Here is a 27,724-nt window from a genome sequence, read left to right on the forward strand (position 1 = left end):
GATTTTGTGTACTTATGTATATTTTGAATATTTTTGATTCCGCTTTAGACACGTTTCACTGTATTATGAGTCCTGCAGCCTAATGATCTGGTCCTGCCGAGCCATTTAAAGTGGCGTTAACCCTAAATTCTCGTTAATAAAATATTCTGTTGATAAAAATTTTCTAAGTGAAAGCTAAGAATTCGAATGAAATTACTTAACAATAATTAAAGTGAATAAAATTATTCAAGATACGCCAACTATTCAAAAGTAATTCGCTCTCTATAATATATGATTTGATAAGTTTAGTGGACTGTGTAATATACTTCACTAACTTTCCGAAAACTTGTTCTTACATTAACGTTGCTGAGATAGATTTGTTTTGGAATTTCGCACAAAGCTACTCGAGGGCTATCTGTGCTAGCCGTCCCTAATTTAGCAGTGTAAGACTAGAGGGAAGGCATCTAGTCATCACTACTCACCCACCGCCAACTCTTGGGCTACTCTTTTACCAACGAATAGTGGGATTGACCGTCACATTATAACGCCCCCACGGCTGGGAGGGCGAGCATGTTTAGCGCGACGCGGGCGCGAACCCGCGACCCTCGGATTACGAGTCGCACGCCTTACGCGCTCGGCCATGCCAGGCCTACTGAGATAGAACAACTTTGAAATTCTCACTTGGAACGTATCGTTAAACAATGCTTAGTAAAATACATTGTCACTGTTTAAAAAGCCAGGAAACAATACTCGCACAGTTCCATTTGACGTCATTATTAAGCTGTTATAATTTTTAAATGAATTTTGTTAAATGAGACGTGAGAAGAAAAACTCAGATAAATGATAATAAAGAATGAATTGATACCTCTCAATCAAAACTTTCTATGCTTTACTTTGTACGATGTTTCGAATATTTGTCTGTTTTTTAATTTTGCGCAAAACTACACGAGGGTTACCTGTACTAGCCGTTCCTAAGTTAGCAGTGTAAGACTAGAAGGAAGGCAGCTAGTCATCACCACCCACCGCCAACTCTTGGACTACTCTTTTACCAACGAGTAGTGGGATTGACCGACACGTTATAACGCCCCTACAGCTAAAAGGGCAAGCATGTTTGGTGTGACGGGGATTCGAACCCGCGACACTGAGATTACGAGTCGAGCGCCCTAACCACCTGGCAATGCCGGGCCTACCACGTATCAGACTGACGTCTATCGTCAGGCTGTGAAGACTGACTTTTCCTACTGTAAATGCCTCCAAGTGGCTCCAGCGGTATGTTTGCGGACTTACAACGCTAAAAACCGGGTTTCGATACCCGTGGTGGTCAGAGCACAGATAGCCCATTGTGTAGCTTTGTGCTTAATTCAAAATAGCAACAGCAACCTACTGTAAATATAATGCTGTGAAAAAGAAAATAATACTGATACTGCAACACGAGTACAATAATAACAACAATAAAAACCTGTTTAAAGAGAAATAAAGTATTATAAATGTACTAAATACAAAAATCAAACTATTAATTGCAAATAAAATAAATAATAAAAATCAGTACTATTAATGAATGTCTTTCATGACATAACAGTATAAACAGAAGAAAGTAAATGAATTTGCCAATATCAAATAAATGTTTCTGCTTTAAAATGTTTAAAGGGAGTAAAAATAAAACGAATCAAACAACGTTTCTCATTTTAAAAGTCGATCTATTGTAATGTGGATGCCCCAGTGGCACAGTGGTATGTCTGCGGACTTGCACACTAAAAACCGGGTTTCGATACCCGTGGTGGGCAGAGCACAGATAGCCCATTGAGTAGCTTTGTGCTTAATTCTAAACAATTAAACAATTAAAGTAATGTGGATAATATTAGATAATGTACAGTATTTGATGTATTCCTGTACTCACCATTAGCAACCTGAAATAACGTAAATATATCAACAACATAGAACTATATCATCATAATTGTTGTGGTGAACTAGTTGTGAAGTTCTCTCTTCCTCACTAACGTTAAATATAAATAAAGGAAGAATCCACGAAAATCTTAGATACTTAATACCATTTAGTAATGATGAGTAGTTAACTCTTTGAATATTACAAGACCTGCAAATTTAAACTTCATTAATATTTAAATTTATTTAGAAAGTTTAAGAGTTTACACAAGTGAAATCTGATGTGTTTGTAACAAAGACGTTTTTTGTGTGTGCAAAACTTTGTATTTACGAATGAGTATGCAACATCAAGAGTTAGTTTGTTTCAAAGTGAGACTCAGTAATCATGGAGGTGAGACATTGTCCTGAATCTGAGTGTTCTCATCTGTTAAAATAAAATTGGGGCCAGTGATACTAGTGAAAGTGGTTACTGAAACCTGACATAAGGCATAATATTCAGGGTACCATTTCTAATAATATATATATAGAACGTCCATAGAAGATGATCATTAGTGAACCATATTTCCAACTTTTCATTATTAATAATGCATTCTAGTTAATGTAATATTATAAATATTGATCTGGTAATGAAAGGTTTGTATACAATTACACGTTTAGTAGTAATAATCATGAAGAGCATTTGTATGAAAGTCTAATGATGGTTTTTACTGCAACACTTCCTTCTGTCATAAATAATGCAGAAAACTTATTGTGTTGCTTTGTGCTAAAACCAACAAACAAAATAAAAGAGATCAAAACTTATCTACTAAAGAAAGATTATGATCGGGTTTTTGTTGTTCTGTTGTTGTTTTAAACAGATGGTCGAATTCTCCGTCTTTACTGTTTTATCCAAAGCCATGAAATGATTTAGTTCGTTGTGAAGCACATCCGTACTTTGTTCACTTTCGGGATGGATCACTGAACTTTAGCTGCAGTAAGATGAAATTTGAACAATGATTTTGACAACCTTGTTAGTCACCAACACATTCTCCAGGAGAGAATACCTCATGTCGAGTCTGAAATTAAAGAAGGTAAGGAGCTACAAGTTACCTAAACTCCTATCAGACTGTCTGTTTTATTGTTTCGAAATATAGATTTGGTTCATCATTTAATACTAACTTTCAAGGAATATACAGAACTATACATTTCTAACAAAAAACCATATTTTTTCTATAGATCTGGGTCGTTCTACCATTCGTGGTGAATTCTAGGAGGGTTGCTAATAAAGACAAACTTCATGTTCAATAACCACAACTATATACAAACAAATGGCCTAAGCATGGGCAACCCAGTATCACCAGTTCTAGCCAATATTTTTATGACACAAGTTGAAACACAAGCAATTAACACAGCATTACATCCACCACTATACTGGTACAGATATGTAGATGACACGGTTGCGGGATTCAAAACTACAGAACACATACTTAATTTTTTCAATCACATTAACTCTATACATCCCAACATTAACTTCACATGTGAACAGGAAGAAAGTAATCAAATATCATTTCTTAACCTCAAAATTACAAGAACCGACACACAATTCAAAACAGAAATCCACCGAAAAATCACCCATACTGGACTATATATTCCTTAGGACTCAGCACATGAAACAAAACAAAAACTCAACATACTAAGAAACCAAATAAACACAGCCGTAAAACTATGCTCACCAGATAAAACTAACGATGAATTACGAGTCGCACGCCTTAACACGCTTGGCCATGCCGGGCCTGTGAAACAGCGAAAAAGTTTAAAATATGCAAATATCAGTTGGAAACATAAAATGTGAAAAACAAATTGAAAATCATAACATTGAGTACTTGTTATTAATTCGTGAATAACTCTTAACGAACGTTTGGTCTAGTCTCGGACCGTCATCGGGTCGTGAGAAAACATGATCATACTTTGAAATTTTAATGGTAGACCTTGTTCTCTGTTGTTGAGCAATGTTTTTTTTTTATCTTTTAATAGAATGGCGATGGTTTGAAAGGTATAGAATCAATGGCTTTATCATAAAACACATTCAACACGTTACTGAGCAATGCCAACAGGATATCACATTTTCTTTTCAAAAGATCTGTTTTTGGAAACCATGAAATACTTCTTAAAAGTTCTAATTTTAGACAACAGATGACACTAAAATCCATATTTACGTTACGATTTTTTCCCTTTCGGCAATCGTTATGTTTTGGTGGCTATCATATATACAACCGTGGGGCCCGACGTAACCAAGCGTGTTAAGCGTTCGACTCCTAATCCGAGGGTCGCGGGTTCGAATACCGGTCGTACCAAACATGCTCGGCTGAAAAGCCGTGGGGGCGTTATAATGTGACGATCAACCCCGCTATTCGTTGGTAAAAAAAAGTAGCCCAAAGGTTTGTAGTGGATGGTGACGACAAGCTGCCTTCCCTCTAGTCTTACACTGCTAAATTAGTGACGGCTAGCGCAGATGGCCCTCGAGTAACCTTACGCGAAACTCAAAACAAACAAACACCAAAACAGTAAAATAAACGTAATAACAAACTAAATCGGTATTGACCACAATGTATATTTCCACACATTTTAATGTTATCTTTAGTAACTGCAGTTTTATAATGATTGTAATCAAGCTGGGATGATTTGTAAATGATTCTATGAGTTGTGCTGCCAAACACCCAAGACGTTGATCGTAAGCTCATAGTAAAACATACACAGGTACGTTCTTAACATAGTAAAACATACACAGGTACGTTCTTAACATAGTAAAACATACACAGGTACGTTCTTAACATAGTAAAACATACACAGGTACGTTCTTAATCAAAGTAGAAATAATACTTTTGACTAAAGTGCTGTTTGATATTTCTACTTTAATATTAAATATATTATACGAGGGCTGTTCAAAAAATACGCGGACTGACGTCATAAAACAAAATGTACTTTATTTAGAAGTTACAGGTCTGGGACCCCTTCAAAGTACTCTCCTCCCCAACGCACACACTTATCCCAACGGTGTTTCCACTTGTTGAAACAGTCCTGGTACGCTTCTTTTGTAATGTCCTCCAGCTCCTTCGTCGCATTTACCTTAATCTCGGGAATCGTCTCAAATCTTCTTCCTTTCAAGGGTCTTTTGAGTTTGGGGAACAAGAAAAAATCGCAAGGAGCAAGGTCAGGTGAGTAGGGGGGGGAAGAACAGTGATCGAGTGTTTGGCCAAAAACTCACGAGTTCTGAGACACAAATTTCGTAGCAACGCGGTGCATCTTCAATTTTTCGGTCAAAATCTCGTAACAAAATCCAACTGATATCCCACACTCTTCAGCAAGCTCCCTGACAGTCAGACGTCGATTTGCCCGCACCAGGGTGTTGATTTTGTCGACTTGTGGGTCGTCAGTTGACGTGGAAGGACGTCCAGGACGCTCATCATCTTCAATGGACTGTCGACCATCCTTAAAACGTTCATGCCACTTGAAACATGCCGTACGCTTCATAGCAACATCACCGTAAGCCGTGTTAAGCATAGCAAAGTTTCAGTCGCAGATTTTCCAAGTTTAACACAAAATTTCACAGCAAGTCGTTGCTCCTTCAGGTCATTCATTCTGAAATCCGCCAAACGAAAAAATCGCACTTCACTTAAAACCGCGTAGCTAATACACAAATGAAGATATCTGCAATCGGGAAATGGCGTCGTATTCAGCTGATCTGTGCGAACCTAGCGACACCAAGCGGATTCCCCTGGAACCAACTGGAGCCGCGCAATTCAAACAGTCCGCGTATTTTTTTAATAGACCTCGTAAAAATCTCAACACAATTTTTATGAATTACGGAATAAAAAGAAGCGAGTCCTCAGTGTATGTTTCTTATATTAAAGTCACATCGGACTAGCTCGCGTATTCTCCGAAGGAATGGAACCTCTGATTTTAGTATTGTAAATCCGTCGACTTATCGCTGTCCAACCTGGGGACCAACAACAATAGGTTAAACGGCAAAACGTCCCGAACTTAAATACATTTATTGTAATTGATTTAAAGATACACAGTAAGTTATTTGTATTCTACTCACGGCGGGTTTTAAAACCCTAGATTGAACATTAAACCGTCAAACTCATTACTGACTGCTAGTAGGCAGTTTTTAATATACTTGAAGTATTAGCTAGAAATTTCAATTTTTGTTTTGTATTTGATAATATCATATGAAATGTTTTTTAATGAATGAAATTTTAATAAGCTGTTGTAATTGGTTTATCCACAATGCATCAGCAAAGTATTGCAATAAATGTGGAATGTTTTCGTCACAAACACAGAAATCCTTTAACCAAGAGTATTTAGTTTAAATCATGAATAATTTTCTGTAGAAAACATTATACTATAACTAAGATAAGTCAATAAATTTAGGTAGTTAGCTGAGTTTCATACCCGTTTTCAGTAGAGCGCGTAAAGTACTACATGTAGAATTCTGCTTGATGAAGAACAAACTGTTAATATTTGCGTTTTTGTCATAATTTATGACCCTTTAACTTAACAGAATTTTTAGCCAAATATACAAAGGTAATAATTTTTGGTATTGTTTATTGGTTTGTAATAAAGCACAAAGCAGCACAGTGGGCTATCTGTGCTCTGCTCACCACAGGTATCGAAACCCGGATTCTAACTTTGTAAGTCTGCAGACATGCCGCTGTGACTGGATGGCTCTATTTTGTATTTGCGTATCAGTTGTGGGTGTTTTCGCAGTTTTCATTAATTTGTTAAGGTAACAATAGATTATATACGAGGGCCAGTTTTGACTTCAAATGAATTATAAAATCGTCTGTTTTTTCATTTTTGCTTCAATTAGTTTTAAAATTTGTTAACTGGTGTTACTTGAAAATAAAGATTTTTGTTTGGTTTGAATTTTGTGCAAAGCTACACGAGGTACATTAGCTTTTCCTAATTTAGCTGTGGAAGACTAGAAGGAAGGCAGCTAGTCATCATCACCCACCGTCAACTGTTGGGCCACTTTTTTACCAAGGAATTGTGGGATTGACCGTGATTATAACGTCCTCGCGGCTAAAAGGAGCGAGCATGCTTGGTGTGACGAGTATTCGAACCTGTAGTCCTCAGATTATGAGTCGCTGGTCTTAACCACCTGGCCATGCCTGGCCTATACAATTTTTACAAGTCCCATGTAACTAACGGTAGGCCTAATTTCACAAATAAATAACGTCTAATGTTGTTGTTGTTTTGAATTAAGCACCAAGCTACACAATGGGCTATCTGTGCTCTGCCCACCACGGGTATTGAAACCCGGTTTTTAGCGTTGTAAGTCCGCAGACATACCGCTAAGCTACTGGGGAAATAATGACGTCTGAATAGAAATTAATTGTAATGTTGTGCATATCGTGTATTTGTGTGTGTATTTTCTTATAGCAAAGCAACATCGGGCTGTCTGCTGAGCCTACCGAGGGGAATCGAACCTCTGATTCTTACGTTTTAAATCCGTAGATTTACCGCTGTGCTAGTGGGGGGGCATTTTGAATATTATAAATATTATATCATTATATGTAATATGTTATATATAATTATTATTAAATATTATGATATTAATTTTATATTTAGTGTAATGTTATAATTGAAATAATAGCACATAAAAAAATTATGTTCTGTATGGTAATAATTAAATGCAACTGTTATGTTAACATCGATTTTTAGGTTCCAGGTTTTAAACTTCGGAAAATTTTGTTGTGTCAACAACGGCAGTGTCAGTGTGGGTTGGCGATATAACAGTCGAGTGTTGCAAGTAATAGGGAAATTCAACAGAATTAACAAGAAAAAAATATGTCCTAAGCCTTTTTCCGTCGTAAGATGCAATATTTCTTTTGTACTTTAATTTTCATTATTTAAATTTGTAATTTATGGCATTTTTTTGTTACTTAAATTTTTGCACGTTTTAAATAGTTAATAATAGTTCTATCAAAATCAAAGTTGAAGAAAGCAATTTGTAATGATTGGAATACTAATAATAGCGTCACGATAGTGAAACTTCATGGCCCTGCAACACTTATAGTACGTAGTAAAGGTAGGGCCCAGCATAGCTAAGTGGATAAGGCACTGGACTTGTGATTTGAGGGTCGTAGGTTTGAATTCCCATCACACCAAACATGTTCGTCCTTTCACCCGTGGGGGTGTATAATGTTACAATCAATCTCACTATTCTTTTGGTAAAAGAGTTGGCGGCGATGACTAGTTGCCTTCCCTCGGGTCTTACGCTGCTAAATTAGGGACGGCTAGCGCAGATATCCTTCGAGTAGCTTTGCGTGAAATTCAAAACAAACCAAACCAAAAAAATATAAAGTTAGGCTTACTGTTGTTTATTGATATAAATGTGTTTGCCAAACTCATTAAATATTTAATGCCTTACCTTAGGCCTTGTTGTGTTTTGTAAAAATACATTTGCTGTTTATTTCTAAGCTTACTTTATTTATTTTTTCTTTTATTAGTATTTTTAGAAATTCGTAAATTGTCATAGTTGTAGTGTAATATCAGTTATCATACATTTTGTATAATTTGCATAAGTGATTTTTAATGAACATTCACATTGTCATTTATGTGCGTGAAATTATTTTATTAAAAAAAACAGTTTGAAATTGTTAATATTAGAAAACAACCAATTTTAAGTCAAAATTATGCCATTCATATTGTTTCTACCAATAAAGTTTACTGTTATTAATCATTTATGCTTAGAAAGTTGGGATTTAAAATATAAGAGTAAGTCAATATATCATTATATTTAACATTTCCCTTGAAAAGTTTTGCCTGATTTTATATCACAAATTATGATTTTGTTGTGTCATAGAGAAAATGCACTGTTCTGATAATCAGATGATATACACACTGTTCAATCTTTGATCAGTTTGTGGCATATGCTATACAATATGTTAAATATCAAAATGTATAGATATTCTTACTTAATGGGAATTATTCATTCAAACTTAATTAGGAAAGTTTTCAGTAAAAATACCTTGTGATTCTTTATGTAGTGAGGGTGGTGCTAAAATTTGTGTTTTTTTTAACCATTTAAATCTTATACACCTTAAATAATTTGATTTTTGTGGAGTTTTTGAAGTCTACAAATTATTTAAAATAATTGCTAAAATATGCCCAAAGTTAAGGGGGGTAAACTTATTTCGTCTGAAATTAATTGTACCAATGAAATTGGAAGGCATTATATGTTTAAATGTTAATTATTTATATTATAATTGTGAATCAAGTTGAATAGTGGATTTATTCTTGTAATAACTTATTTAAATCTTTAATATTTAATTATCTTTTCTGCAGTGATAAGTAAAATATATGATAGTGGATTTACAGTGAAATCAGAGCTCATTCCTTGATTTCAGAAATTAGAGATGTGTCTTTTAGGTTTTTATTATTAAAAGCTTGTCATGATTTTTTATAACCAATATTATACAAACAAGATGATAAAATATGTTTGATTTTCCACAAACTCACTTTTTATTTAGTGAATAAACATGTTTTTGGTGTAACCCTTTTTTCCCTAAACTAATTCATTTTACAAACAACCAACACAGTAGACACTTAGTACTAATAATAGAAACAAACATATTTAGATAATAGTTCTTATATGTCTTAATTGCCTTAATGACCTTATCCTTTTCTTTTTATAAATTTTGGAAGATGTGGAGATGTATTTATTTTAATAGGTGTAATTTCTATATCTAAATACCAGATGTGAGAAAGCTTGTATGAGTTATTTTTTTCATGAGTCAAACTATTAGATGCTGTCAGGCTACTGTCTTAATAAGTTTTTTTTCTTCTTCTGGTTCTTGTGTCAAAAACTTTTGTTTCTTTCATTGTATAACATTAAGTTTTATTGTTAACAAAAACTTCTGTAGCAAAGTACTGTGATTGTAATAGGCACTGTATTAGAACTAAAAAATAGCTTAATTGACCATTGACTGTTTTCATTTAGTAGCATAAGCTGTGAAATAGAACAAAATAAACATTTTGAGTGATGACTTATTACTGACAAAAAGTAGGTCTGAAATACTGTTTTTAGATGTTTCTATTTGGAAACCTGGTATAGACATACTAAGAAAAATTAAAACATCTGAAGTGAAAAGTAATTTGTGTGGTGAATATTAAGCCCATTAATTACTTCTGCTTTGCTGAATTTTGTCATTCAGAACCACAATATTAAAGATTATATGATGTGGAATCCACCTGCTATAATAGGTGGTATCTTCTATGATGTGGCTCTTTTAGCATCATGTTTCCTGTTTCTTAAGCTCAAGAAGGGTTGTGCTTTGTGTAACCATGGTCTTGCTTCAGGTTAGTAAGTAACTTGTTAATTTAATAGGTCTTCAAATGTTTTTCACAATGCAGTGAAAATCAGTTGTTTTCTAACTACTGTACGAATGAGTGCTCCTATCAGTGTTAGCACTTAAATTTTTTCTTTCTGTTATTTCTAATCAAAATTGTCTAATATTTTTGAAGTAATGTGTCAGGTTAACAGTTGTAACTTTATTGAGCGAGACAATAACAATAGTGATGAATTACAGCACATTGGACGCAACTCATGCCGTAGTTTTTAAGAAACATCTTTTACTAAATACACAGATATAAAAAATGATCGGTTAACTTGGCTCATAGTAGCACATTTTAATACTAATAATGGATTTACCAGTCTAGTCTAGGATTTTCCTTCATAGAAGCTTTGTTGGTAATTGTTTTTTGGAGTATAAATATCATAATATCATTCACAAGTACTTTCATTCATCTTCCTTAGTTATTATTCTCTTACTATCTACACACACAGAACACTATATTATATAGACGGAGAGGTGAAATAATGACTCCTGTTATTGGCTCAAACTTCTAGTGAATTTCAGTCACTTTTTCTGGTTCATAATCACTTGCTGTTTTCTTTTCTGGACTAATACTTCTAGTTCTCTTCAGTTCGAAACAGAAACCTCCATTTGCAACACCTTCAGGGAGGGGGTGGGGTCAACTTCAAGCCTCAGTCTTTCATTTTGATGGCTCCTAGAAGGTATTGTTTTGATATATATGTAAGCTTTTAGTGCTACTCAGTCTAGTCAGCAGTGGTAAAGTTACCAGCCAAGGTAATCTCTTAGCAGGGGTAATATTAAAGACACTTGTAACCTGTATCATGAATGGTTGTTGAAAGGCAACATCTAAATGGTCTGTTGCTAAGGTTGTGTATTTCATTGTTTTGAATTATTTCATAGCAAATATTTTTATGCTATTCAAGTAAAAAATAAGGATTTTATAAGTCAAAATATCTTTTAAAAACATCAACAAGAAGATAGAATCATAAGTTTCATGTATAACTGGTCATTATTTATTTATTTTTTTAATTCCCTTGACTATCTGGGTAGAGTCAACAGTTTGTGCTATGTTTTTTTTTAACATACTCATCTGTCATTTGGAATTTACTTTAAAATATCTGATGAATGATTTCAAACTTTTCTAAAAAGATGTGATTTATGATTTAAAACCTTCCTTTAAGAATGTGATTTACAATTTCAAACATACTGTAAAAGGGTTAATTCATGATTTTAAATTTACCTTTCAGATGGTTAATTTATGATTTTGAAAATCTCATAAGTAGATTTAATTTATTTTAAACTTGTATCATAAAAATAATTAATACAGTGCAGAATTTCTGTTAAAACTTGTATATAAGGTTGTCACTATATAAAAGTTAAAGAATAGAATATTTGTTGAATGATTTAGTTTAAAAACAAGTTTCATGCAGTAAACTCAACATACACAATATAAAATGAACTGGTCAAATATTTGTTTGGAATTGAAACATATACATTTTTGTAAAATAAATTTGGTTGAGAGAATAATTTATCTTTCATGGTGGAGTTTAGAACTGGCTAGTTCACAGTATCTTTTCTTTAGACAGTATGTTTGTCAGTGTGTAGTCATCACTAATTTTGTACTGTTGACCATGGAGAAGCAACTTGTGCACAATGTCTTACTGTTATTTTATTTATAGAAATTTTCCCAACTATGAAAACTGGTTTTGTTGTAATGTATGTGCATCAATAATGGTGTTAAAAGAACCTGACTTTTTTACTTTTTTCAAGTTTTAAGGTTTTTATACTTTTGTAGCAATAAAGACATTGCAATCTGGGTAATATTAAGCCCATGTTTCATGTTGAATCAGTACCTAAGTTTAACACATTCTGGACACACTGAGAAATGGTGGAGGACTTGTGATAATGATAAGTAGTATATAGTATGATTGGTCAGTATAAAAGCACAAGATGCTTTTAGTTTCTGAACATCAACGATGTATAATTCAATTTGGGAAATATGAAATTTTGATGTATAGGTGTTTTTTGTAAGAGAAATACATTGTTAAAGTTTAACTAAAGTTACTGGTGTCCTAGCTGGAAAAGCTACTAAATTCACTCTGTCATAATTACTGTACATCTTTATTTAGGTATATGGATGTACTTTTTCTAAATTTCCTTGCAACTTCTGTATATATTTATGTCCATATTGGCCACATGTCCAAAGGTTGTAAGCATGTGCTAATACTTATATACTACCATTCTTCAGTCTCAAGCTAATGTGTGTTTCTCCAGGAATGTCTAGAAAGACAGCACATCAGACAAGTAATACAGAAGTCTCACTCTGGATGATTTTGAATTATATAGAAACTTGTGGATTTGTGTAATATCTTACAAAAGCTTTGCTTGTGTGTAAAAATGGGGCATTTCCAAAGTTCTATTTCTTGTTTCTATTGATTCTTACTCTTAATGTTTCTTGCTCATGTCTTTTGGATCTAGTATTCTTGCTGTCAACATTAGCAGTCCAATAAACCATACACATTCAGCAGTTTGGTAATGTTACAGATTTTAATGTGAATACAACTTGTCTACTTGTTCACTTATTTACTGTATATAACTTGTCTTTGACCTAATGACCCTAAACTTGCATTTTTGTGAAAAGTTTTGCATTTCTCACACTTCTATGGACAGGTAGGTCCAGTGTAAGCCTTCCCTCTCCTTTACCAAAAGAAAACAGTAAGTTATCCATGGTCCTGGAGCCAGGGGTATGTGATTATTTTCTATTTGATCTGTTTACCCACTAGGTTACATCTCCCTAAACTTCTGAAAATTCTGAACTACGATGTTCAAATGCTGCATTAGATCAATAGTTTCATATTTATTAATACAGTATTGTGATTTAAAAAATATTTAACTGAAACATAGTATTTTAGAAATAAAATTATTTTAAAGAACAGACAGTTGGAAGATATCTTTTATCAGTATTAAAACTAAATCTTTTCTAAACATACATATATGAACTTACAATTAACACAGGTTTTAAAATGATACATACAAGTGTGTGTGTGTGTGTGTGTGTGCATTGTAAGAATTTTTCAATAAATTAGCCAAGTTTGTATATTTACTCAAGTTCAGATTTTGTTTGGGGTTTTGAGGTTTAAATTATCTGTTGTTATATTATTGTTCATGATACATGATGTATACAAATTTCTGGGGTGGTATTTTTTAACATTTGAAAATGAAATTAAAAAAAAAATACAAATATTAGATAATTAACTTTTATATAGTTATTCTGTTTTATGTAGCACAATACCCTCATATATAATTATATTAGGTTTCTAACAAAATTAAGGTTTGAAGAACTGTTATTTTGTTTTGATGATATTAGCTCATGTCTTAACTGCCCAACTAGTTTTAGGTATAGTTGATAAACTATAGCACTACCATTACCAGTAACACCAGCCCTAAGTTTTATCCACCCTAACTGTATGGGTAATGTTACACTGTATTCTGTATTTGGTGATTAAAACTAACCCTCTTCACTGTTGTTGCATTTTTTTTAGTAGTACGTGACACATGAGTTTGACATTCAATTTGTAATATTTACTTAAACTATTTTCTGTTTACCCAATGAAATTAAATTTAAATTAGCTTTGCATCTTTTTTGTGGCTAATGGAAATTTATGTACTTATATAAAACAACTTATGATGGAGTGATCATAGTGAACATTCTTTGTGATTTTCCATGTTAGATGTTTGTAAGATGAAAAATAGTAACAGTAATACAATGTGTAAGACTTTAGCAGGATGGCCTGTTTAATATGTTTGGTAAAAGTGGCTAGTGTTACTACAACTTCCTTCATTGGAAGGTGAACCCACAATAATTTCCCACTTATTAGCAGACAGATTTGTAATGTTGTGTACAAATAATTTTTTTCTTTAAGTAGATTGGAATGATTAATTGGAGATAAATATCTGTATTTTTAACTTTTCCAATCAAAGCTTTAGGTTTGGAGTAAATCTGTCAGTTCCAGAGTGAAGTTTAGTTTTGATTAACTAATAAAGCTTGAATGAAGATAGACCTGGATAATGTTAGGTTTTGGAGGAAGTTATTATTTTCTTGAGTATCTATAAAATAGTATTATGCAACAACATTTGCCTTATTTTTTAGCATTTTTTGTTAATACTTCAGTGATAATATGAACTAATAATTTGTACTGCAAGTAAGAGTGTTGCCTTACAGTCTTATGTTCATTTAAGTTTTTCATTCAAATGTTTAGAACTTCTACAACTATTTGGTGTGATGATTTGTTTTCATGAGAAAAAGTACAGTTGTAAGGTTGTCCAAAGATTGTTTTCACAGATTACAAACATTTAAACTTATAATATTCAAGAATTATGAAAAATGTAGGGTTTAAATATTGGTGCAGGCTTTAACCATTTTGAAAACATAAAAAAAAACATGACTACAAGCAGAATAATGGTGTATAACTAGTCTTTTCTCTGTGCTTGTACACAGACACATAATAATGAAGTCAGAAAAGTCAGTAACTGTAAATACTTTAACGTAAGACATTTGTCCAGAACTACTCTTATGAATTGAGTGTCACTACATAAACATTATTTTGTTTAACCATCATGAAAATGTAGTTATCGTTACTTTAACACAAGACATTTGTCCAGAACTACTCTCGTATGAATTATTGAGTGTCACTACATAAACATTGTTTTGTTTAACCATCATGAAAATGTAGTTATCGTTACTTTAACACAAGACATTTGTCCAGAACTACTCTCATATGAATTATTGAGTGTCACTACATAAACATTGTTTTGTTTAACCATCATGAAAATGTAGTTATTGTTATTTTAACATAAGACATTTGTCCAGAACTACTCTCGTATGAATTATTGAGTGTCACTACATAAACATTGTTTTGTTTAACCATCATGAAAATGTAGTTATTGTTATTTTAACATAAGACATTTGTCCAGGACTACTCTCGTATGAATTATTGAGTGTCATTACATAAACATTGTTTTCTTTAACCATTATGAAAATGTAGTTATCATTACTTTAACTACTCTCGTATGAATTATTGAGAGTCACTACATAAACATTGTTTAGTTTAACCATCATGAAAATGTAGTTATTGTCTAAAGTTCCTTGTTTACTCTGTTCTTTTTTCTTTTTCTGATATTTTATCATTTTTCATTGTTACGTACAGTTTATATATATATGTGTGTGTGTGTGTGTGTGTGTATGTGAACAGTTACGTGTAGTTTAGTTATACATTATGATGTGATACATAGTTAATACAAATTCGACTCATCATATATACAGTTTTTATCTACAGTGTACATAATTACCGAGTTCCTGTTGTATTTCAAACATGCTTGCCCTTCTAGCTGTGGGGGTGTTGTAATGTTACAGTCAATTCCACTATCTGTTGGTGAAAGAGTAGTCTAAGAGTTGGTAGTGGGTGATTACTGGTTGCCTTCCCTCTAGTCTTTCACTGCTAAATTTGGAATGGATAGCACAGATAGCCCTTGTGTAGCTTTGCTCAAAATTCAAAGTAAACTGTTGTATTCCTTGTGTATTAATGTCACTTTTAAAAACAGTTTTAGTGAGAATACTTGAGTAAGTAAACACATTATGTTAAAATAATAATAAGCTGTCAAACAATGATTTATAAGCATAACAAATTGGTTTAATTTTTTGAGGAAGAATGCACTAATGCCACCTTAAGAATAATTACAGATATTTCTTTCAAGAAAGTTAACACTCTAAAGGTTAAAAAATTAGTGGAGAAATTAGTGTTAAAAAACAGGATGGAAGAATTGTTCTTGGTAGATTTTATTTAGTTCTCAAATAATATCGTTATAACAAAACTGTCCATGAAAGTATCTTTCATTTAGCTGATACAACAGTTTAACTATAGGCTTTCCTGTTGATACTTAGAGCTCTGCACAGGAGACTGTTTGCCATGAATATTTTTCCAAGTTGTACAGCATTTCCTTCTATTATCATTCACAGTTAAAATAGCTTGTGTTTGATTTAACATTGAATGTTGTTTTTCTCTGTATGTGTTTCAAGTAGTATATGGTGTGTGTGTGTGTCTATATATATATATATATATATATATCACATATCTTTAATATATGTAGGCATATTTTCCCTTGTATTTAGTAAATACTGAGGAGTTAGGTAATATTTAAAACATTTATTGGGTTGTTTGTCGTTAAGCACAAAACTACACAATGGGCTATCTGTGCTCTGTCTGCCATGGGTATTGAAACCTTGTTTTCAGTTCTGTGCTAACAAGTTTGTTATCAGAGCTGGTTACCAAGTATCACTATTTTGATGTTTGTTTTCAGTTCCGTGCTAACAAGTTTGTTATTGGAGCTGGTTACCAAGTATCACTATTTTGATGTTTGTTTTCAGTTCTATACTAACAAGTTTGTTATTGGTGCTGGTTACCAAGTATCACTGTTTTGATGTTTGTTTTCAGTTCCGTGCTAACAAGTTTGTTATTGGTGCTGGTTACCAAGTATCACTGTTTTGATGTTTGTTTTCAGTTCTGTGCTAACACGTTTGTTATTGGTGCTGGTTATCAACACCAAGAGTCAGGACGCTGTTAAGTCTGGGAAGTTGCGAAAGTTGATTAAGTTAAGGTTATAGGCAATTGCAAGTGTAAATATTTCTTCCTCAGTATATTAAACAATTTATTACAATGGTACCTTATCACCGAGACCTGTAAATATGAAGATATTTGTATTTAAAAGGGTGAGAGTGACGTGGAAGCTGTGGCTCCTCCTTCCCGCTCCTCCAATGGATATGTCATGTTCTGCTGTATGCGAGAGCAGTTTAACCTTTGGTATTTAAAGTCTCTGTTGTTGTTGTTGTTGTTTTTTTACCAATGAACGATCACCAAGTGTTCAGGAAGTCTTGTACGTGACCTTGTTTCGACAGCGCACCTGTGACGTGAAACAAGGGAGGAAGCTTACTAATGCATGCACTAGTGAGAAATGACACCGAAGTTTGCACGTGATAACAGCGTAAAGATATACAAGTATGCGTGAGAAATGCTCAACAGATTCGCCCTGAAAAATATTTCAGAGTGTAGTTATTCTACCTAAATATAAATGTTAATTTTGTTTGTGCTCTGAAATCAGTTTTATTATATTGAAATGTCAACTGCAACGAATCTTTGTCGTCAATTACTCTGTGATGTCGTATGTCGTATTTTCTTTTTAACCTATGAATTGTGATCTCTGATCAAGAAAGTACGTACAGTCAGAGTTAGTTAGGAAAAGGGCGTACAGTTACAGAATTGTGCAGTTATATTTATCAGTCGGTTGTGTGTTTCAACGTGTATTATTGAGTAATACGTAATATGTTTATAATAACATGTAATGTCAGTAATATAATACACTGCACTACATCCGGGTATTTGGTAAGTTGATTGTTTTAGTAAAAGCCGCCTTTTTTTTCACCTCCTAGAAGTGTACGTCGTGTGTATGATATAAGGAGGTTCGGCACACAAGCTGAGGGTCGCAAGTTCGAACCCCATCACGGAACATGTTCCCCTTTCAGCCTTTGTGGCGGTATAAAGTTACGATCAATTCCACTATTCGTTTTTAAACAAGTAGCCCAAGATTTGGAGGTAGATGGATTTGGCGAACTGTCTTCGCTATTTTCTTTTACTTCTAAATGAGAGAGAGCTGGAGCACACAGCTTTGTGGTTACACGAAATAAAAAGTAATGTTTTATCTTTTTGTTTTGTGAAAACTCAGAAAATTTAATTGTGAAAAATCTTACAAAAAATATAATTTTAATGATGTAAAAATCTGTATTCAGTTTTATGGTGCTGTAGTTCAGAGTTTACATAATATTTGTAACAGGAGTATAGAGTAGCCACTAGTATTATATTACAGATTAAACCGGACTGAACTCTGAGTTACACAAGATCTGTGTGGTTGTTGTCTTCAAACTGTGATACAAGTAACTGTTACACTGAGTTACACAAGATCTGTGTAATTGTTGTCTTCAGACTGTGGTACAAGTAACTATTACACTGAGTTACACAAGATTTGTGTAGTTGTTGTCTTCAGACTGTGATACAAGTAACTGTTACACTGAGTTACACAAGATCTGTGTAATTGTTGTCTTCAGACTGTGGTACAAGTAACTATTACACTGAGTTACACAAGATTTGTGTAGTTGTTGTCTTCAGACTGTGATACAAGTAACTGTTACACTGAGTTACACAAGATCTGTGTAATTGTTGACTGTGTACAAGTAACTATTACACTGAGTTACACAAGATCTGTGTAGTTGTTGTCTTCAGACTGTGATAGAAGTAACTATTACACTGAGTTACACAAGATTTGTGTAGTTGTTGTCTTCAGACTGTGGTACAAGTAACTATTACACTGAGTTACACAAGATTTGTGTAGTTGTTGTCTTCAGACTGTGATACAAGTAACTATTACACTGAGTTACACAAGATCTGTGTAGTTGTTGTCTTCAGAATTGTGATACAAGTAACTGTTACACTGAGTTACACAAGATTTGTGTAGTTGTTGTCTTCAAACAGTTGTATAAGTAGCTGTTACACTGACTTATAAGAGAAACAAGAAATAAGCCCTGATTAACTTTTCTGCTCATTATATTTTAAAACGGCTGGTATGGATAGAGAAAGCACTGGTAGAGGAGCGAACAACGTTTCGACTTTCTACAAGTGGGTTTTCTTGTCATCACGGACTTTTCTGCTCAAGTTAATTTTTTACCACTGAAATACTAACTGCATGTTTATGAAGTTGTTTGTTCCTGGAAGCTCGAAAGAATTACTTTATTTAGTTAAATGCTGACGTTCTTTTTTTTTTTTTTGCATATGGTGTATGTGTATTTGATTAATTTATTAGGCCGAGCATGATTTAATTATTAAGTGTGCCATTTGACGGGTCGAGAGGCCCAAGGCTCGTGGTGTCATTCCGTTAGTTCCATTTTTCGATTTAGAACCGCTTCACCTGCATGCTAGAGTTCTCTGACCTGGTCTTTTCAGTCCACGTGTCTTTCAGGTTCATACACCAAATAACAAATTAATCTAACCTATCCGTTGTACAACACTATTTAGTAGTCGGCGCTTGCGCAACAACAGTTGATTGTAAAACAGTTTAAAATGTGATAAAAAAATTAAAGAACAGATAAAACTTCCAGGTTTGTTTTGGCCATGAGACTGTTGTCTTGGCTCAAAGCTACACAGCGGGGTATCGGATGGCAATGGGAATATAACCCGAAATTTTACTGTTTTAAGTCCTTAAAATTACAGCTGACCCACAGGGACACGACTACTAGGAACGCACAAAGTTTCGTATCCGTAATTTTCGTTGCGCTTAAAATGCGTGTAAAGATTAAAATCAACAATTTCTGTGTTGAATTTATTTTGTCACACCAAACCCATTCAGCCTTGGGGGCGTTATAATGTTATGATCAATCTCACTGTTCGTTGGTACAAGAATAGTCCAACAGTTGGTATTTGATGATGTTGCGTAATTGTCTTCCCTCTGGTTTATCACTGCTAAATTAGGGACGGCTAGCGCAGATAGCCCTCATGTAGCTTTGTGCGAAATTCAAAAAAATAAATGCATTTTGTTTTCTTAAGATCGTTTTAGTGTTACGACCCTGAATATTTGACGCATAGGAAAATCTATATCAGGTTTAAGCAGTCAGTAATATACATTATAGCTGAAAACTGAAAGACTTGTAAATTGATTGGGCGAAGCAGTACAATTTTTTTTTTTTTTAAAGTGATAATCAATGTAAAATTCAATATATAATCACACCGCGGCGCTTTTACCACTGAATTATTTATACTGAACAAGTAACAATTTTTTTTGATAGGTGGCATGTTGGAGATTAAGAATAAAAGTGACCAGTGCTAAATTTGCAGAACCTTCGGCACCATTAGAAGGTTTATTTATTTTAGCGCAAAGTTACACAATGAGATATCTGTGCTTTGTTCACCGAATGAAATAGTTGTTTGCTATTAAGCACATAGAGTTATCTTGCTCTGCTCACCACTGGTATCGAAACCCGGTTTATAGTAGTACAAGTCCGCAGACATACCACTGGAATGGGTGGGGGAATAGAAATCCGAATTTTAAGTGCTTTAATATCCATGGTTTTGCCGCTGACCCTTCGTAGGACAAGGAAGGAAATACGATTCATATATTGCATTGGCTATGTAAAAACTTAGTAGAATTCTTGTTCTTTCTGAAAATTTTTATTATGGTACCACTGTAGGTTGTTTTTCATTGGTTAATACAGCTAAGAGAAAGGCAGAAAGCTCTTGATTGGACAAGTTTTTTTGTTTTGTTTTTGTTGTTTTTCTCTCTCTCTCTCTCTGTAGTTTGAACAGCAGTCTGGTACGCTAACTGCAAAGCGACGTCCGAACCCTTCAATTTGGAGATTATTTTTAATATACACTGCTGGTATTTTGTTGTGGAGCCACTTCTGTGTATATCACATCGCGATATAAATCTAAACTCCTGAGAAAAATGAGTTCCGAATCTTTTGATAATAGCAAAGTTTTCCAGAGTTCTGAAAGTAGGTCTTCTCTAAACAGGAATGTCTCATTTGTTGGTCTATTTTAAACGGATAAAATCCGAACTATTTTCTGGATTAGCTACAAACATAAGAAGGTTGAATCGTTGTTTGGTTGTGAAAGGGTTAAAGTTTGATTGTTGGTTACGTGTTGTAAACAGAAATGTTCAATTTGTTTTAAGTCTGTTATAAATGGTCTTGTTTGTCAGGTGAATTTGTCTCAAAATTATTTGATCCCTTAAAAATTAGAGATGCGCAGAAAGAGATCAAGCAACACTACTTATCGCCAACTCTTGAGCTACTCTTATCAAAGACTGTGGAATTAACTGTCATTTTATAACGCTCATGGCCGAAAGAACGAACGTGATCGGTAACGGATTTCGATCCCGCGACCTGCAAATTGTAAGCCCAGTACTCAAAATATTGTCATTGTCTTTTGTAACTACAGTAAGCTGGGAAAGATTTAACTGTTGTCATACTGTAAACGTAAAAACTAGTTAGAAACCTGAGAACAATGTTTATGTTCCAACAGAAAGGTGTTTGGTAACAGACAAGTACTGTTTAAATGTTTAAACAGCAGAATACTATCCATGAATCACACTGTTAGTCTTATAGAACCTTGTATAATATATGAGATTGTCGTATTTTATACACACCAGAGCTGTGGTTTAGGTTTACATGAGTTTTAAACGAGAGGTATGATAGAGTTATTCAAAAAAGTACCCTGCATTCTCTCATGTATGTGACTTAGTGCCCTCGCCTACATAGTGAGTAACATACACTTAACGTTTATAAATCATTATATATGATGATATAACAGTTCTTGTATTGCGCATTAAACAAAGTGTGGAATATTTGGTTGTACGTTTGATATTCGGTGTTACACTTTAGGCTTAACTTATAACTTTAGAAAATGATTGAGTGATGTTGCTCCTTTAGAAATCCAAACAATTTGGAAAACAGTTGAAGGAGCTAGGATCTAAAGGGAGTAAGTAGGTAGATAAAATATTTACAGTTATGCAAACAATCGAGTAAACATAAGTGTATGAAGTCGTGTGTGTATAAGTTTCTTTATATGTATGTATTTAGTTAAACTAGTTACTTCGAAAGACGTAATATTAATTAGTTTTTCCCCTATACCATACACAATATGAATTTGAGCACGTGCAGAGTATATACTACCTGTATTTACAACGTCTGTTTGAAATTAATTTAAGCTTCCCCAGGGTACCATAATGAACCCGTAAATGAATATATAGACCCGTATGTAGAGTTTCTTATTTCTCCGAGGTTAACCATAATGAGCACTGGACTTGACGCGGTGTAGTAATATGATAACGTCCAAGCAGTGGAACCAAAAGGGGAATGCGTCAGTTTTTTTCTAACTTCCTGGTTTAACAGTAACATTATGGTAATCAGTTAGTAAGTGGAGACTTCTGTTACTGTTAATGTTCGGGGACTGAAACATTTGGGCAGTGAAACCATTTAACATTTGGTAAGTAACTTAGTACTTCTGACGAAGGACAATTTTTCTTTTAACAAGTCAATCACAGCTCTTTACTCAACGACTTGTTTGTGGGTCCAGAACTTTGTTTCTCATGGTTATAAGACAAGTGATGCCATAGAAGTCACGAAAAGTTGATTAAAGAAATAATTTTTATAGTGGGTAACTTCTTATTCTAGGAATTAAAGACGTTTTGGCCCATAGTATTGAATCATCATAAGGTAAGAGTTAAATCTGGGTAATCTCATCTGATAATGATGACCTAGTAATATTTATTAATACGTCGTAATTACTTAAAGTCATAATTCCCTGCTGTACAAATCGGTGTAACTAAACCGAGTTTAATTTACAATAAAGCCACTAAATGATAAATAAATAACAAGAGATGCAAGAGAGTTCAGAACTTTGTGTCCTACTGTGATCAACAGGTCTAGGGTTCGAGACGTAAGGACGAAAGAGCGAACAATGACATTGCAACGGTTGGTACCACTACTAATTGGTTGTCTTTTTTTCTGTGATCAGCATTTAACAACTAAGGACGGCTACACCTGTTAAAGCCAGCCGAATGTCTTGCTTAGTCACTTGAGCATAAGTTGTCTTTCAAGATGAAACTTTCAATCTGACATTTTCATATACAAATATCCTTCTGGTTTCTTAAAGTGGCCCCGAGTTTTGTGTTAAGTCACTGTTAAGAGTACTGAAGGTGCCGTATGTTTGTCCAGGAGTTACCTTGAAAACACCGCTTAAAATACACGTACAAAGATGTTCGTGAGCTATTCAGGACTTCTAGGTTGGACATTTGAACACTTGTTTTGTTATATGAGCCTGTTATTCAGCGATAACATTTGATGACAATGTAGCCACTGTTTTTCCGTGTTTTGTATGTGTGTATACTTTTTCGTCAATAATTGTGACTCGTTTGATGGACGCGTGGAAATAAATTATTCAAAGTTTTACTTAGTAATTGTGTAAATGTTTTATAAAGGATTTTGTTTCTGTTTTCCATTGTTTGTGTGTTTGTTTTGAATTTCGCGCAAGGCTACACAAGGGCTATCTGCGCTAGCTGTCACTAATTTAGCAATGTAAGACTAGAGGGAAGGCAACTAGTCATCACCACCCACCGCCAACTCTTGGGCTACTCTTTTAACAACGAGTAGTGTGATTGACCGATACATTATAACGTCCCCACTGCTGAAAGGGCGAGCATATTTGGTGTGACGGGGATTCGAACCCTGAGATTACGAGTCGAGTGCCTTATCCACCTGGCCATGCCAGGACTCTGTTTTTCCATCGATAGCCTTGGCGGTTTGTCTGCGGACTTATAACGCTAGAGAACAGATAGCCAATTGTATAGTTTTGTACATAACTTCAAACAACAACAGCAGTAAGTCTACGTTCTTACGCTAAAATTGGGAGTTCGATACCTCGCGGTGTAGTTAGCTCTATGAGTCCTTGCCTTAAAACAAGTAAACAAACCTCTGCGTTTAGTCTGCATTAACGACTTTTTAAGTAGAAAAGTCAACAACAGGTTTCGATCGAGTGGTTGGTTTATTTTAAAAAATTCCTTTCAGCGAAGACGAACCAGTCCTTTAGTCAGTTGGCAAGGTGCTCCAGAATGTTTAATTAGGACTTATAACCCAGAAACTATACGTATCGATACATTAAGACATTCACTGCTTTTGTGTAGCAGGTAACAGATTAAGTGGGTAAAATTAATGTTACCAAGGGGATCTTTCCTGCCCGAATATGATTGACATACACTTTAGTTGCTCGGAGACCGCCAGTGTTGCTCTACATGGTCGAATATTACCTGTTATTACAGACTTGGATAATCCTAATAATAAAAAGAGTGTTTCTAAAGCTGGTGATTGGATTAGTATATAATCAGGTGCATGGAGCGTTACAACCATTAGCTATTGCACATCCTACACATGAAATCAGTATAAATATGATACGATTGATAATACTCGATATGATTAGTTATAATGTATTAGCTCTGCAGTTGTTTTTCTTATCACTGCTAAGCTCAGAGTTATACAATGAAGTACATTCACCGAAAGGATCAAAATGCGAATTTAACTTTGTAAACTCTCGAGCTTACCACTTAGCCATTGGAGAAGAGGCACTATAATTAGTATCAGCAGAATGTTTAACAAGATATTCTAAACGAAAGTTATGCTCGTAATAAGTACCTTTGAACCCAAATTCATTATTGGCAGTTTATTTTCGTTGTTCAGATAAGCCAATGTGCCTGGTGATTGTAGCGAATCATGGGTTCGTATCTCTGTCACATTGAACACGCTCTCCCATTCAGCTTTTGGGGCGTTATAATGTGACAGTCAATCCCACAACTTGTTTGTAAAAGAGTAATCTAAGAGTTGGCGGGGGGGATGATTAGATGTCTCCCCTCTAGTGTATCACTGCTAAATTAGGGACGACTAGCGCATATTGCCTCTCTCCCGAAGTTTTGCGCGAAATTCCAACCAACCAAAGTGTATATATACCTATGGAAAAAATAGAAATAGTAATCAAATCCACCTGTTATTTAAACGATTCCCTTCTTTTACATTGAAGGTTTCGGTCCACAATGCTGCTAAGGTAATCATTAATTACCATGTCGAAAAAATCTTTACTAACTGGAGCCAAACATTTCCCTTCCAAATATTAAACTTGGTTTGGGCGTGACCTATAGTTATCAAGCTTGGACTATGAACTTGAGTTTCCATGGTTCGCGTCACGTTGATTTAAAAAACAAAAACTCGCTGCGAATTTCTATGCGTGGGTGGTGATTAAATTCCACTATTCAGTCAGATAGTAATCCAAAACTTGATAATAGGAATTGTTAACTACCATGTTGACCCGATTTTCGGGCGATCTCGAATATAAGGCGACCCACATTTTGAGAAATGACGTGAAGGAAAAAAGTGTAATAACATGTTTTCTTAGGTCTGCAAAATTTGCATTATAACTGAACAGCCTGCATGTGGATTAGTTGCAAGAATTAGCGATGACTTGAGTGAACATCTGGTGCGCATGACATCTGTTCATTCCAGAATATGACAGGCTAGAACAGGATAAGGGGACCAATGGTCGGCTGCGATTATAAGCTATGAATTTTACAGTCAAATAATCGGTCCAACACGGTGAATGCCTTCCCTGTAATCTATATTTTCAAAATTAAGGACTGTTATGCGCAAATTTACCTTGTGAATATTTGCATGAAAATACTAAATAAGCAATAAATCTTTATTTCCTCGTTCTACTGTCCCCAGAATGTAGCATAAAGAAACTTAAGGTATATGTTTTTTATTTAATCTAATCCAGTAAACTTCAGTACGATTTCCTCCTGCTTTTCCTTTCCCAAAAGAAAATAGGTTATGAACATATCCAGTAACATTCTTCCAGCCCTGGAATTATCCTAGTTTAACCTTCCGCTGAACCGTTTGAGAAATATTGATTATACAAAAAACAGCCAGCAAAGACGTTTTAAAATAAAAAATAACTGAAATAGGTCTATGATCGAGATACATGAAGTGAGTCAGTGATAAAAATGTTTTAAAATCGGATTGACTTGTGCTCGAAACGTATTTGAATCAGCTTCCTGAAGGGTGAGTCTGTGTTCGATAATTGCTTTTTGTTAGTTTGTTTTTCAGAAATTAACAGAACTCCGTAAAGGCTATATGCGCTACCATCTCTGATTCTGAACAAATGGACTTTTCTTGTCGTCTCTATTTCTAAGTTGATGGACCTGCAGGGAGATCGGCTGAGCAAAAACACACGCTGTCACCAGCTACCGTAATCGAATATGCTGGATTTGACTGCCATTCTTATAACGCATGCATGACTTCAATGTGCGAAGCGAATTTTTTTTTATAACGAAATCTGAACCTTGGACCTCAATGTTCACGGTCCAGCACGTTAACCACTAATAGGCCACGCCCGACCAGGTATGCTCGAAATGATGTGCATATAGTGATGTGGTACAAGAAGTGAATTCATGCTATGGAAACCTGCTGAATTTTAATTAAAGTTCGTAGGGAAAACAATAAAAAATATACCTAACATAAAGTTTTGTTTGTTTTTGGAATTTCGCACAAAGCTACTCGAGGGCTATCTGTGCCCTCCCTAATTTAGCAGTGTAAGACTAGAGGGAAGGCAGCTAGTCATCACCACCCACCGCCAACTCTTGGACTACTCTTGTACCAACGAATAGTGGGATTGAGCGTCACATTATAACGCCCCCACGGCTGGGAGGGCAAGCATGTTTAGCGCGACGCGGGTGCGAACCCGCGACCCTCGGTTTACGAGTCGCACGCCTTACGCGCTCGGCCATGCCAGGCCTACCTAACATAAAGATAGTAGCTTGTTTGTTGTTTAGGTAGATCTAAATATTTCAGGCTAAATTAAGAAAGTGGCTGTTAAAACTTGGTATTTGTGAGTTATGTTAATTGTTATGGGACTTGAAAAGCGTTTGAATTTGTATTCTTTTTAACTGTATATTTATATACGTCTTTAAATATCACGTATACGCATAGACGCAGTAGGTTATAAAATTATCGATAACGTAGATGTGCTATAGGAATCGCTGGCACCCGCAGCGCAGACTCGCGGTGCGCGAGGAGGGTGCGCGCTCGTCAGGCTTGTGCGAGATGAAATAGATTTAAGATGGAGAAACAAACGAGGCTTCAAGTGCTTATTCAACATGGCTTCGTGGTAGCGATCTTGTATGTTCATCAGATCATAATATCCAGCATTCTGGATAAATAACGAATGAAGGTAGATCTGGTTGTTGCAAGTAGCAACGGTCAGTTCATAGAAACTACTGGAAACACCTTCGTAAAGGCCCTGAGACGGTAAGCACTTGTAGTGGTGTGTTATGTGTCGTATACCTTACTCAAAGCATAAAAAAAGTCTGCCGTATACTGTATTATAGTGCTGAAGATAAAAAAAGGCATTTTAAGTTTAGGATATTTTAGAATGTGTACAACTGGATAAAAACAACTTTCTAATGGTTTTGATGCCGTAAGAACATTGACAACGATACATACTTGTTTATATAGATAACTTAGTATTATACGTAAAGGTTTAGAATGAGATGGAACAACGTTGCTACATTAATATGGATCACAGAGGGAGGGGAATATGGCTGATGCCAGCTGACTTAAACGACGAGCTACTAAACAAGTTCGGTGTGAAAATGTCCATTCACATGTGCGTGGAATGGATTACGTGAAGTGTTTAAAATGTTACTTCACTGCGGAAGTCCCCAACCGCAAGGTGGTGGAAAAAGAAAATAAAGGTCGTATTTCGTACGTACGAGATGATAACTCATACATGTAAGTGCGTAAAACGTGAGGTAATTATTCATATCCTTTATACTGTTTTAGTCGGGTGTTTGTTAGTAATGAA

General features: G+C 34.7%; 1 protein-coding gene across 13 annotated transcripts in view; it reads left to right on the forward strand.

Moving 5' to 3' along the window:
- The first annotated feature begins 7,578 nt into the window (after nt 1-7,578).
- LOC143244174 (protein retinal degeneration B-like) overlaps nt 7,579-27,724 on the forward strand; it is a 73,340-nt gene continuing 53,194 nt past the window's right edge. For 3 of the 13 annotated variants that reach the window (XM_076488382.1, XM_076488383.1, XM_076488389.1), the window contains exons 1-2: nt 7,601-7,714; nt 12,894-12,967. In XM_076488382.1, the coding sequence (XP_076344497.1) occupies nt 12,950-12,967 (18 nt within the window). In that variant the 5' untranslated portion in view covers nt 7,601-7,714; nt 12,894-12,949. Of the gene's footprint in view, nt 7,715-7,897; nt 7,934-12,893; nt 12,968-26,921; nt 27,169-27,724 lie in introns of those variants that run through there. The other 10 variants (XR_013024937.1, XM_076488373.1, XM_076488379.1 and 7 more) reach the window with 6 other exon arrangements.

Source organism: Tachypleus tridentatus, chromosome 2, assembly GCF_004210375.1.
Source record: "Tachypleus tridentatus isolate NWPU-2018 chromosome 2, ASM421037v1, whole genome shotgun sequence".
Lineage (NCBI taxonomy): Eukaryota > Metazoa > Arthropoda > Merostomata > Xiphosura > Limulidae > Tachypleus > Tachypleus tridentatus.